This window comes from Meleagris gallopavo, chromosome 5, assembly GCF_000146605.3.
Source record: "Meleagris gallopavo isolate NT-WF06-2002-E0010 breed Aviagen turkey brand Nicholas breeding stock chromosome 5, Turkey_5.1, whole genome shotgun sequence".
In the NCBI taxonomy this organism is placed as follows: Eukaryota; Metazoa; Chordata; class Aves; order Galliformes; family Phasianidae; genus Meleagris; species Meleagris gallopavo.
Genome location: NC_015015.2, coordinates 25,058,220 through 25,071,076, shown reverse-complemented (window position 1 = coordinate 25,071,076; position 12,857 = coordinate 25,058,220). Strand labels below are relative to the sequence as shown.

Below are 12,857 nucleotides of genomic sequence, written 5' to 3'. Positions count from 1 at the left end.
AAAAAAAAAAAATAAATAAATTAATGTCTTATTTTTAACTAATCAGACATAAGCTGCAAAACTTTTTCTTCCACACATTGGTATTAGTGTCTATAGACGTTCCATGGATTATTCAATCTCTTTCCTCCTGGAGGTAAGCTGGCATCTGATATACAGATGTCATTCTGACAAAAGAGCTTTAGCTCTTTAGAAATATTAGTGCTGCGGAAGGACTGGAAAACGTGGTATAATTCTACTTTCCCTTCTACTCCGTAGTATTCTTCAACTGCTGGGCTGTTTTTGTAATAGAAGAGTAGGGCAGTTGATTTCATCCACTTGAAAATCTGAAAACAATGAAACTAAATATCAAGAAGTTTGATCTTATATTGCTACAACAGCCAATTTGCAATTAGTTTTTAACATGTAACTCTCTCTTTGTAGATGTTTGACACAGTGAAAAGAATGAGAGAAAAATCTAGTTTGACAGCAGTAGTGGCTCCGTCGGGCTCAGAAACTGCAAAAGGTGATGAGGTAATAATAATGCTAATAAAGTTCAATAGAAACTTTAATGTTTTTAACTGCATTCTGAAGGAGGTGCACAATTTTATTATGCAAAAATAGTCATTTCAGGTATTAATTTCTAATACTGCCTACAGATGGCATTTAGATTTCAGTTCTTGTATTCATTAAAAACAAATATACTAAGCATGTCTCACTGAGTTAGCAGTGGCTATGTGTTTTTTGTTGTGCTTGCAGTTTAAGTGAGAGTATTCAGGGAAAGTAAAAGAAGGGAATTTGCTTGTGTCTGTTTTTGCTTTTATCTTTGTGATTTGATCACCTTTTATTTTATTTGCGATAGTGTCTTCTCTGTCCAACTTAGGTGATTGCTTTCTCTGTGCATCAGTGTTTACCCACTTCTCTCAAAGTAACTTCTGAATCCAGCTGATGAAGTGACAGAGTGGAGCTATTACAGATTACTGCAGTCCTAAAATTTCTTTTAACAATAGACAGCTGAAACTGGGAATCAAATTACTCTTAGTGTACAAAAACAGGCTGGTTTAATCTGGCACATTCTGTTTGGCAATAACTTGCTGCTGAACAACTCCTGGGCAGTCATTGTGTGTATAACTCTAAACTTAGCATATGCTGTGTTTCTTTTTTGAGAAAGGTAATGTGATAGCTAGTAAGGGAAGTGAACAAAATACAGGAAACCGTAAGAAACCAGTTGATTAGCTCTCCTGCTTAGAGTAATTTTTTTTCCTGATTTTTCTTGAAAAGTAATGTTATCCTGAATGAAAAGTATACATATGATGATAAATATGAGCATAAAGTTGTTGAATCAGAATTTAGTTTCATGTATCTTATCTGTGTTTTTGAATTCTACATTTTCAAGTTACGTAAATCCTTTCCTTTATAGTTCTTGAGAACATGATAGATGAAGAAATACTGAAAGAGGAATAGTTGTCCAGTCTACAATAAAGAAGAACAGGGGGAATGTACAATCCTCAGATGCATAAAATTCTGCCACAAAACTAGAGTTACAGTCTGTTGACAGTGTCTTCCGCAGACCGTTCACGACAAAATTATCTTAAATTTCTTAAAGGGGTATATAGGATTCACAGTAGGGATGATGCTTAAAAGTTTCATTTATGGTGGCAATAACAACACTAGAGAGGCAGCTTTTGGTGTTTGCTAAAGTTTCCTAAGAATAGACAGTGTTGGTATTTAAATAAAAATAATTGAAGAGATGTCAGTTAAGTAATTTGATGTCAATACATAAATGCATATAATTGTCAAATGAATCTACTCATTTTGTGTTCTCTGTTACTTGTGATTTCTTTTACTCTAAGACACAGAGCACTCAAGATAAAGAGAAAGCTGAGCGAAAGAGGAAGGCAGAAGCAGCTAGGTTGCATCGTCAGAAGATAATGGCTCAGATGTCTGCTTTGCAGAGGAATTTCATTGAAACCCACAAACTCCTTTATGAAAACACGTTGGAGGCACAGGGGAAAGAAGATGCTATTATGGAAGAAGAAAGGTAAGAAAAAGCAGATGTAGATTTCTGGTGGGGAAATGTTAATTACTTGAATGGGATTCTGCCATGAAAAAATCCCGAGAATAGAGTCATCAAATGAGTTTGTCAAATTTCCCACCTGTAATGCTTGTTTATTCTGTTAAATAATTATACATAAACTAGGTTCTTTGTTGATGCTAGAACAGTGGGTTTGTTTCGTAGAGGAGCATAAATTAAACTGTAAGTAAATTATTTTTTCAAATGGTAAGTAATTATCTGGAGAATATCATTAGAAAGCTACTTAGCTAGCATCACTGTACTTCAGGAAATGACTGTCTACCTTGTATGAGAAATAAAATATCTGGAAAGATTGTGGAAGCCACTATGTGTTATGTTTGAGTTGCAGTGAAAAAAATACGCTTTTTGTAGCTCTAGTTGCTGTTATTTCTTTTCATTAGTTTTTTAAATCTAATTTTATATTGGAGATGTTCAGTTTAAATTGATAGAAGGGAAAAAGGTACTTCAAGAGAATGAATTGCTAACTTGCAGACTAGATAACTCAATTCTGTGTTACTCTGTAATTATATATACTGGAATAAACACAATAGAATTCATTTGCCCTCACTGAGGTCATACACAACTCAGAAAATTTTTTTTCCTCTTGTACTGCTTGAGATGAGTAGGTTCATTATAAGCTTTTCTTTTTCCCTCTGTTGAGGCTTCAAATATATAAACACAGTGTTGTTTGTATTGGACAAATCTCTTAACTGTTATGGTAAATCCTGATTTGAGTGTGTATTAACATCATATGTGACTTTTTTTGACCATCTTTATAAATCACAGGTTTACTATCACCCACTCTTTTTAGTTCTTGTGCTGGATTTCTTTGATTTTTCTTTATTAGATAACTATTCTTACAATGTTGTATTTTTAAATGAGTCAGCTGTAGAGAAAATACTGCATTAGCAGATAGATAACTGGAAGTGAAAGGCATTTGCAATCAAAGGGATCCTTGTTATGAGTGGTGGATAATGAGAGTAGTGCTGCTGTACATATGTGGAAATAGCCAAATGCAGAAATGTCTTAGGTTTATGTCATAAACTTTCTGCAATGTAATTATACTTTGATAGGCAGGATGATGCAATGCAGCTAATAACAGACAGACTCTTTTAATATGGGTGGGTATTGGTTTAAAAAAAAAGCAGAGCTTTGTGAGTTTGAATATGGTTTATCATTTATGAGTAGAATAGTTTGAAGAGTAGCTATTTTTTAGCAGTTTTAGCAACAACATAGTTCTGGATGTATGCATTGCTCTTGTTCTAGAGATGCTTCAACAATACACTGCACTTACACCAAAAATTATGAGTTGTCTTAAACTCATTTGGAAAAGTAGAGAGATCTAATATATGTGTTGATGATTGTTTTTTTTTTTTCCAAGAATGCGAGATACAATTTCACTGTATTTGTAAGATTACAATAGATTTAATTCAGTTTGTATTGCATGCATTTGCCTGAATGACCTGCTGTCTGAACTGATTTTTTTTCTGTTACCCAGTGTTAATTGGCTTCCATTTTTTGTTTTAAAAAATACTAGATTTTAATGAGGATTCATGTTTCTTCATTGTTTTGCCATTGTTTGGTTTTGTAAAGCACTTATGTATAAAACGCGTGATGTTGGCAGTATGCTTTGAAGTCTGTTTCTTCAGGGAAAAAAAACATTCTTCTTATCTGTTACCTGTGTTATTTCAGCATATCTTCAGCAATCGATTACTCCAGAATTGCTTTGGGTCCCAAACGAGGTCCATCCATTGCTGAGAAAGAAGTTCTGACCTGTATTCTTTGTCAGGAGGAGCAAGAAGTAAAGCTGGAAAGTGCTGCTATGGTATTATCTGCTTGTGTCCAGAAATCAACTGCCTTAACTCAGAATAGGAGCAGAATTCTTGAACTCTCAGGGGGTATGCAGTTTTCTTCTTTCAGAGTGCAAACAATTCTGTTCCTAGCACTATGTCCTTTGAACTGAATTAAACTCTGCATTCAGATAGCTAATGACCCACTTTATTAAAAAAAAAAAAACAAGTGAAAAATGTTAAACTGCTCTAAAGTCTGTGCTTTAACATTTAAAAATGAGAAGTGTATAAATAAAGTGCAAATAAGAAAATGCTCACAAGAAGTTCAAATGAACTTAAAGATTTGGTGGGAGTGCTTACTTCAGAGGAGAAAGAAAACAAGAATGTTAACTTTTTTTGTTGTTGTTGTTCAAGTACACCAGCAAACTTTCACAACATAGGAAAAATACATTTTCAGAGTGCCAATATGGTAATCATGAGGGTTCTTTCATATTCAGGAAGTGTGCTTTTCATGTTCAGTTGTGTTTTTTTAGGTATGTCAAATTGAGGTGTATTGATTCAAAATCATAAAAGCACACCAAATTAGATTTAGAGATGTGCTGTTGTTGAGCTCAGCATTTAGTTACGTTTAAGAGGAAGATTGTATCTCAGTTTGAGTTCATATGCAGTGCAAAGGCATCAGTATGTTATTAAGATATTGCTATAAAGACTTAGGCAGATTCTGTTAAAAGATAACCTTCCCTTTGTTATTCACTCATGCTGTTTATGTTAGTGGCTTCTGAAAGTACAGTAGGTTAGTTGAAGAAATGCATTATCTAAGGACTAGAAAAGTGCTATGTTCATCTGGAACCAAATGAACCCCATTTTTAACCTGTTTACTGTTGCTTTTGGATTTTCTTGCTAGCTTGTGGAAAGTCTTCTGTAGTTTGTGAACTCTGACTTGTGATTTTGTTAAAATATTGATCTGGAAATGCATATGAAATACATTTTAATTTGACTACACAAACTGTGGAAGAAAATCTAATGTCTTATATATATACAGATGTTCTTTTCTGTTCATATTGATTAAAAATTGTTGCTGTTTTTAAATGTTTTTGTTTCTGCTCTGTTTTTCTACAGATACAGTAGATCCTCTGTTCATGCATCCTGACTTGCCATGTGGAACCCACACAGGAAGCTGTGGCCATGTGATGCATGCAGCCTGTTGGCAGAAGTAAGGATATATCATGGCAGTTTTTCATGTTAATTTACCTATTTTCTGAAAAAATCTAAATGCATATTGAAAATGCAGTATAGTAAGTGGATATTGAATTGAAAACTATTTACTCATCTAAAAATGAAATAGGGCAAAAGAATTTTTCAACTCATAAGAAAATGCATCATCAAAAGGTTTTGGTTGCCTTTTATGACCTAGAGAAGAATCTGAGGAGGTTAAATAAAACCAGTGGGGTAAAAATAGTCAAGAATAAGGAATTTTATCTAGTCGATCTTATTTTTCCTCAGCTCAATGAGAACTGGTAGGAGTCTTCTAGATGGGTATTCTGCAACAGTCCTTAAACATATGAAGTCTGTTATCTCCTCAGTGCTTAGAAGTCGAAGCTGCTTAATCCCAGTGAACCCAGGAGAAAAGCTGGCATTTAAACTAGAATACAAATAGTTTAATCTATGAATACAGTTTACCCCCTGTCATGTTTAACAAACTTAATAAAAAGTAGGACAGAAGAATTGGTATATTGATTAAAAAGCATAATATTTTTTTATTTCTATTGTTTGAGGGAGCCAGGGATTTACACCAAAGGTGTTGGATTAGAACACAATCTGAAATATTAGTAGACCAGGTTCCTCATTTTCCAGTTTATAGTCATCGTGTTTTCCAGTAGCTTTATGTGTAGATCACAGGAATTGAAGCTAACATTCTCTGTGTTTTGAGTCCATATAGGGTCAGTAACTCCAAACAAGGTAGATACTGTGAAATAATACTAGAACTTCAGTCCCACCAAGGTGTTATCAACAGAGTTGGGTCATGCAAATACAAGTTATTTTATGTTGTCAAATAATGTAAATATTTTCTTGATGATTGCACTATGCCATTTTACTTTAAGAAGCCTGACTAAACTTCTGGTGTTCATCACTTATTTCTCTATATTTATATTTTTATTTAAAAAAAAAGAAATGCAACAAGAAAGATAGGAGCACACACTTAAAATGATACAGAAATATGTTCCTTGAGTATAATACATCTGCTCTTGGCAGATCGATCCACATCTACGTAGATCTAAGTAGTACAACACTGGAGCTCAATTCCCTTGCTCTTTTTAAGAAAAGATGACTTGCTGTGTGGGTAAATGAGATTAGAATGGACAACAGGCTCTTCTCATACAGGATGGCACAGAAGGTTTGAGTATAGTCTTTTACTTATTATGTAACAGACATTCTAACTTACTAATATTCGTCCAAATTTTCCCTGCCACCTTTCTAGAGTATCTATGCAGCCTAAAGATACTGCACAATACTCTAAAACAGTACAGGTTCAAAAGAACCTTTGTAGTTGATATATATGAGGAGGAGGCATTTATTGCAGTAACAGTTTAAATTTGGGAGAGCAGATGTATGTTTTTGTTGATTGTAACAGATTGCTTTCATAAATACTCTGTAATCATTAGGACCTGTCAATCACCCCTGCATACAGCCTTTTTCTTATTAGATAAATTATACTTTTTTCTTTTACTTATAAGCAAAAAAACAATAACTAGCTATTATCTTAGTGTGGAAGTTAGATAATTTCATATGTCTCATAGATCCTACATGTCTGGCCTGAGTGTTCATACTGAATTTACTTGCCTGTATTCAGACAAGAAGATTTCAGTGTTGGGTTGTTTTGTTCCTAGTAATGTCGTTGCCACTGTGACATTAATGAAATCTGAAGACATACTGCATTCACTAAGGGATCAAATTTATGTAAGAAAACCTGTAAAAATGTTATAGTTATTCCTTTTACTTTTAGTATTTACTATAGTTATTCCGTTTTACTTTTGAGTTTAAAATGTCATATGATGTTGTAGTACAAATTACTCTTTCTTTCTTTGAAGCAAAGGCTATAGATTTTTTATTAAATCTTAAATAGGTTTTCCTAAAATTAAATATAACTATGTACAAATCCTATTTCAATATTTTGAATGAGTTTCTTATGAGAGATGTTAGATACTGTGTTTAAATGTTTAGAAGGTGGGAGAAAGGAGAGAATATAAGAACTGTTTGTGTATGAAAATGTTATTAAAATAAATCTAAGAGGATCTTAAAAGCAAGGAAGAGCTGCCATTATTTTGACTGAGTGGCATACAATGCATTTTTGCCTGAGTTCATATAAGCGATCAAAGGTTCAATTTTATTTTCATGTCCAAGCACACAAAATAGTTATCAAAGGAAAGGTATTAGGAAAAGAATTAATAGATAATAAGTCTTAATTATGTGAAATTTTGTTTTCAGGTCACATTTGAGCCAGTTCTGTTTTCCAGTAATTCTCTTTTCAATGTTGCAGGTACTTTGAAGCCATGCAGCTGAACTTCCGACAACGCCTGCACGTTGAACAGATATTTGACTTAGAGAATGGAGAATATCTTTGTCCACTTTGCAAATCTTTGTGCAATACTGTGATTCCCATTGTTCCATTGCAGGCTCAAAAAATAAACAGGTAGACTGCATAGCCTTTTTTAAGAATAATTTCTGGGGTGGATTGACTTTTCGAATTCTGGGAGGGTAATCTTGGGCTGAGCTTCTTAGTCTGTGTAAATGGCTGTTTATCTCCTTACTGACCACTCTCTCAAATATGCTGCTTTTGGTAGCCAAAATCATTTTTGAGAGCATTTCTAGGCTAATTTTGGAGTATATGCCACACAAGAAAATATTTAGGTCTAGTACTTGGGCCAATGCTGCTGCTTTTTTTTTTTTTTATAGTGTTTGCTCACTACTTTGCCTGCAAAAGTATGCAACTACTGAGTTAATGCATTTTTATTTGTATGTCCTTTATTTTTAAAGACTTTATAAGGTTTATTTCAGTGTTAAAGTAACAACTGCTTTCAATTTTTTTTCTCAGTGAGGATGCAGAGGCAGTAGCTCAAATTCTCTCCCTGGCCAGGTGGCTGGAAACCATCATAGTCAGAATATCAGGCTACAATGTGAAAAATGCGAAAGGTTTGTTATCTTCATTTTGGAGCTTGTTTGTGGGATATCTAATACACCAGTTTTAAGTATGATGCACGTGTTTTACGTAAAGTCAAAAGAAAAGTTAAAATTTAGGGCAATTTTGCTCTCAATCAAGACAGGGTAAAATAAAGTTGAAGTCATAGGTCTTTCGGAGCTTGATAGCTTTATTTTGGGGTGTTCTCACCAGTTTTCTGGTCTGTTGCCATTTCTGCCTTCCCTGTACAAGAAAATTCCATAACTTGGGGAGGGTGGATGCTTGTTAACAGTCAAAGTTAAGTTTTTGCTTGAAGAGTTTGTAATGAAGAAAAATTAAATTCAGGAGGTTAGAATGAAATGTTTAGGGAACATATGTTACAGAGAATCAATATATTCCTTGCACTCCTATGATGCAGGAAAGTTTTCATCTGCTTTGCTGTATTTTTCTTTTCTTCTATTTCAAAACAAAGAAATAGTAGTAACAAAGCACTTTAATCCTCACATATTTTTAAATAGAAATGTTATGAGTATCAGTAGAGTATCTTGGCTGGTGAGGGCTGTTTACAATTACTTTCAGACCAGTTAAAAAGGAGATCTTCTGTTAGACTTACTGTAAAAATGATGACTTCTTTGTGTTTTACTTTGGATCTGATTTCTTCTGGAAGGAGATCAACAAAATGTTCCAGCTTTTGTCAACAAGGGATTGGGGAACTCTGCTTTGGAATTCCATTCTATCCTTAGTTTTGGAGTTCAGTCCTCGTAAGTGCTTTTTTGGCTATATTAATTATCCATGAAATAATCTAAAAAACTTCAGGATTTATATTGAACGAAGACATTAACTTTTTCAGTCTCAATACAGGCTTACTTGTATGCTTCTCTAAGTATTCATTGAATATCAGCTCTATACAGACCTAGATGAACCTCTTGATCAAACCTAGCCTGGCAGTGTTTACTTTATTAGTGCAAAACTGAGTTTTCTATTTCAGAATTCCAGTCGTTTGGGCTACTTTCTGTGCTTCTAGGCAAGTCACTTAATGTCTGTTTGCTTTAATTTTCCTGCTATATGTGTGTTTCAGGGTTAGCTTTCAGTTGTTTTAGATAAAATAATTTAATACAGATTACTCAGAGCTGTCTTGTCTACTTTTGTTGCAGTGGGAAAAAGCTCTCTCCCATCAAAACAAAGCAGATAGGGGCTTCTGAAATGTACTTAGCTATCTTCTTTTAAAACAATGCTACTCTTAAATCAAGTACTCTACTACTGTTACTTCTGCCTGACATCGTTGTTATGCAAAATACTTATACATCTGCTGTTGTAAAAAAAAAAATGTCATCAGAAGGTTAAATCAAGATCATAAGCAGGAGGAAGGCTGAGTTTATCATTCTGATAATGATAGGACAAGAGGGAAAAGTTTTAAACTGTAAGAGGTGAGATTTAGGTTAATGTTAGAGTTTTTTTACTCGGAGGGCATTAAGGTGCTTGAACAGGTTGCCCAGAAAAGCTGTGAATGGCCCATCCCTGGATATGCTCAAGGCCAGGTTGGATGGAATTGTATTTCTTCTTTCTCCCAGGTTGGCTCCAGCCTAGTAGCTCTTATTCTTTCTATTTTACCCTATCTATTTTTCCATTTTACTGCTATTTTATCATGGCTCTTATTATTTGCAATAAAAAAAGAGAAAAAATAAGAGGTCCAAAATGAAATTTGAGTACTTGGAAAACAGAAATTAGTGAGAATCAAATGCGTTCCTTGCACTGCTATAGTGCAGGAAAGTTCTTTTTTGCTGCTTCTGCTATTTTTTCCTCGCCAAGGCATGAAGAAAGTAGTACTGAAAACTAGTCATTTTTTTTTCCCCCTCTTTAGAAAGGTTCTTTGTATTTAAGAGTTATTTCATAAATAATCTTGACTTTGTTAGCAAACGATTGACATAAATAACAAGCACTATTAATAGTACACGTTGAAGTTATCTTGGTTTACTCTTGCAGGGCCAAATACTCAAGCAGTATCAAGGAGATGCTTATTCTGTTTGCAACCACCATTTATAGAGTTGGACTAAAAGTTGCTCCAAATGAAGCTGATTATCGAATTCCTATGATGACCTGGAGCACATGTGCTTTTACCATCCAGAGTATAGGTAAAGCATAATTTGGGTTTACTTCTTTTTATGGCTCAAAACTCTAAAGGCTGTTTGATTTGTAAAAATGTATACAATCTGGATGTATATACAATAAAGATAGTTCTACATAAGAAAAATATAGGTTAATAATTCTTATTACATGTAATACATGATCTTTAATCTGGTATAAAGAATAGAATGTTTTTGTTAGATGGTACTGTATAATACACTATTTACATATGTAATGCTAACACTGGTGAGTTTAATCTTTAAGAGCTGTATTATAACTGTAACATTAAGCATCTTCGACTATTGCAAAGCTGCTGAAGATGATTAAAGTGCCATGCATCTTCTGTGTAGCCAAATATCTAAGTACTATGAAACAGAAGTTCCTTTCTCAGATTTTACTCAACACTTTTCAAATACTTCAGAATCTTTAATCATTCTCGAATGATCTACATGATAGAACTCATTATTTCTGTTTGTCTTCATTCTTGAAAAATTCTTGCACAATTTGTAGAACAAATGTGGTTTTCTGTAATCTGAAGTTGCTAAAAACATGTCAGAGTTTTTTTTTAATACCACGTGAATCTACTTTTTGAAGGCAAAATCACTTATTAGCCTAAAAACATTAGCCAGAAAGGGCAAGTATACCTGCTTAGTGGTCAGTGTTGCTTCATTTGTCTGCTGTATGCACAAAGATGGCAGTATAGACATGGAACTGTAACTAAATCTGTAGTGGCTTTCAGGCAGGGAGAGAGTCAAGAGATAAGTCTTTAACTGTGTGTTCCAGGAATTGAAAATGTAACTCTACATATCCATAAGAGTGATTTGTTAAGTATGCCAGTTTTCTTTCTGACAAAGCTGTTGAAGTACAAGTGTAGTCTACTGTAATTTTATAGCAACTCTACATGTTGCATATTAAACTGATGTATAGAAGTGCTAAGTTAAAACACTTCTTTATTAAAAAAAAAAAATATATATATATATATTTGGTAAGATCCTGAAATTTACTAGTTCATCTCTGAGGTACTAAAACATAGTAGCATTCGTTTAGATGCCTTTTTACTCAGTTAAGTTCATTTTGCTGCTTGTTTTTATTGGATTATTTTCTCTTTATTATCTCTCCAGAACCAGTGTGCTTGGGGAGGGAAGGTGAATTGTGTTCTAATTTGGGAAATCTGTTTTTACAAGATTTTTATTAAACTACAATCAAATGAAGTAGTGTGAATTTGAGGACAAGATAGCTGAACAGCATCCCTTTATACATATCTTGATGTTTGTGAGCATTGTGTAAGAATAACTGAAAGTACAACTAAATCCATAGAATTTCCTATTATCATTCAAATTAAGTAGTGTTCCTTTAAATCTTAAAGATCTGAAGAGTTTAAAAAATAAAAAGAAAAAACCCTGTTACAACTTTTTACGTAAGAATCCTTTGGTACCAGTTATGCTGGATTTTTTCAAGAGAATTCTAAGCAATTGATGAGCAATTGCTCATCAAATTATGCTGTCTTTTAAGAAGGATATACGCTAAGAAATGTTTTTACACTTGACTGTTATTTATATGTGTAACTCAAAGAGAAATGTTATGTTCCTGTAGAACAAAGTAATGTAATTTTTTTCTGTGTTTAATTTTAAGAAAACCTCTTGGAAACAGAGGGGAAGCCTTTATTTGGATCTCTACAAAATAGACAGGTATGGGCAAGTAGATGTGTGATACATTTCTCTGTTGAGGATTATTTCTGAAAATGCGGTTCAGACTGATAACATAAAAATATTCTGGAAAATGATTCAGCGTTACATGGAAGTTCATATTTAATTCACTACATTTTCTGTTTGTAGGGGTAGGTTCTCACTGATTTATTTTGCTAGTATCATTTTCTTGTCCGACCATTTTCTCTTGTGCTCTAGCACAGTGGCCTTAAAGCATTAGTGCAGTTTGCAGCTGCTCAGAGAACAACATCACCACAGGTCCTGATTCAGAAACATCTGGTTCGTCTTCTAGGAGGTATTGTATTTCTTTTGTATTGCAGAAGTTAAAACAACATAGAAAGAAAAGATAGATACTGAAAACAGTGCTAACTTCAGTTTCTCTGTTTCCTTACATCACAAAGTTTTGCTTGACCTAAACTAATCAGTAGTTCTGTTGAACAAGCCCTGTATCATTTGAAGTTCCAAAAAATCCTCGAATGCAGTTTACCTAGGCCTTGGAGCTACTCAGATCATTACTGTTTACAGATGGCAGTGCTCAGAATTACTCAAATTCTAAGGACTAAACAGGCAGATAAAGCCACAAATGAGATATTTCTCAATTGTTAGACTTAATCTGTTTAGTATTTTTGAAAGGCTACTTGCATCCTAGTTTAAGATACCTGAGTCTCAGACCTATTTTTCATACTTCTTGCCAATATGCTGAAAGGAGTGACCTTTGTGAATACTGTTTAAGTAGCTTTCCACTGAGCAGGATGCTTATGTGTATAGGCTTTTGTATTCTCCTAGATTGCAAGGCATCTAGTGTTGATGGTGAGATCCTTAATTAATATCTTTATTTTGCAGTTCTTCTACCAAACTTTAAAACAGAAGACACTCCATCCCTCTTAGAAGTAGATATGTTCCACATTTTGGTAAGGAGGTTCATTCATGTAATAATGTTTTGTTTTGTTTTTGTTTGTTTGTTTTAGAACCTAGATATTTGTGATTTTACCCTGCATTAACTCTTCACT

At 33.8% G+C, this 12,857-nt stretch overlaps 1 protein-coding gene across 1 annotated transcript in view; it reads left to right on the top strand.

Annotated features, from left to right (window-relative positions):
- UBR1 (ubiquitin protein ligase E3 component n-recognin 1) overlaps positions 1-12,857 on the top strand; it is a 50,039-nt gene that overhangs the window by 23,929 nt on the left and 13,253 nt on the right. The window contains 11 exon segments of the mRNA XM_031553548.1: positions 421-510; positions 1,830-2,017; positions 3,743-3,948; positions 4,960-5,053; positions 7,379-7,531; positions 7,934-8,031; positions 8,685-8,778; positions 10,001-10,149; positions 11,774-11,829; positions 12,046-12,142; positions 12,691-12,758. Of these exon segments, the coding sequence (XP_031409408.1) occupies positions 421-510; positions 1,830-2,017; positions 3,743-3,948; positions 4,960-5,053; positions 7,379-7,531; positions 7,934-8,031; positions 8,685-8,778; positions 10,001-10,149; positions 11,774-11,829; positions 12,046-12,142; positions 12,691-12,758 (1,293 nt within the window).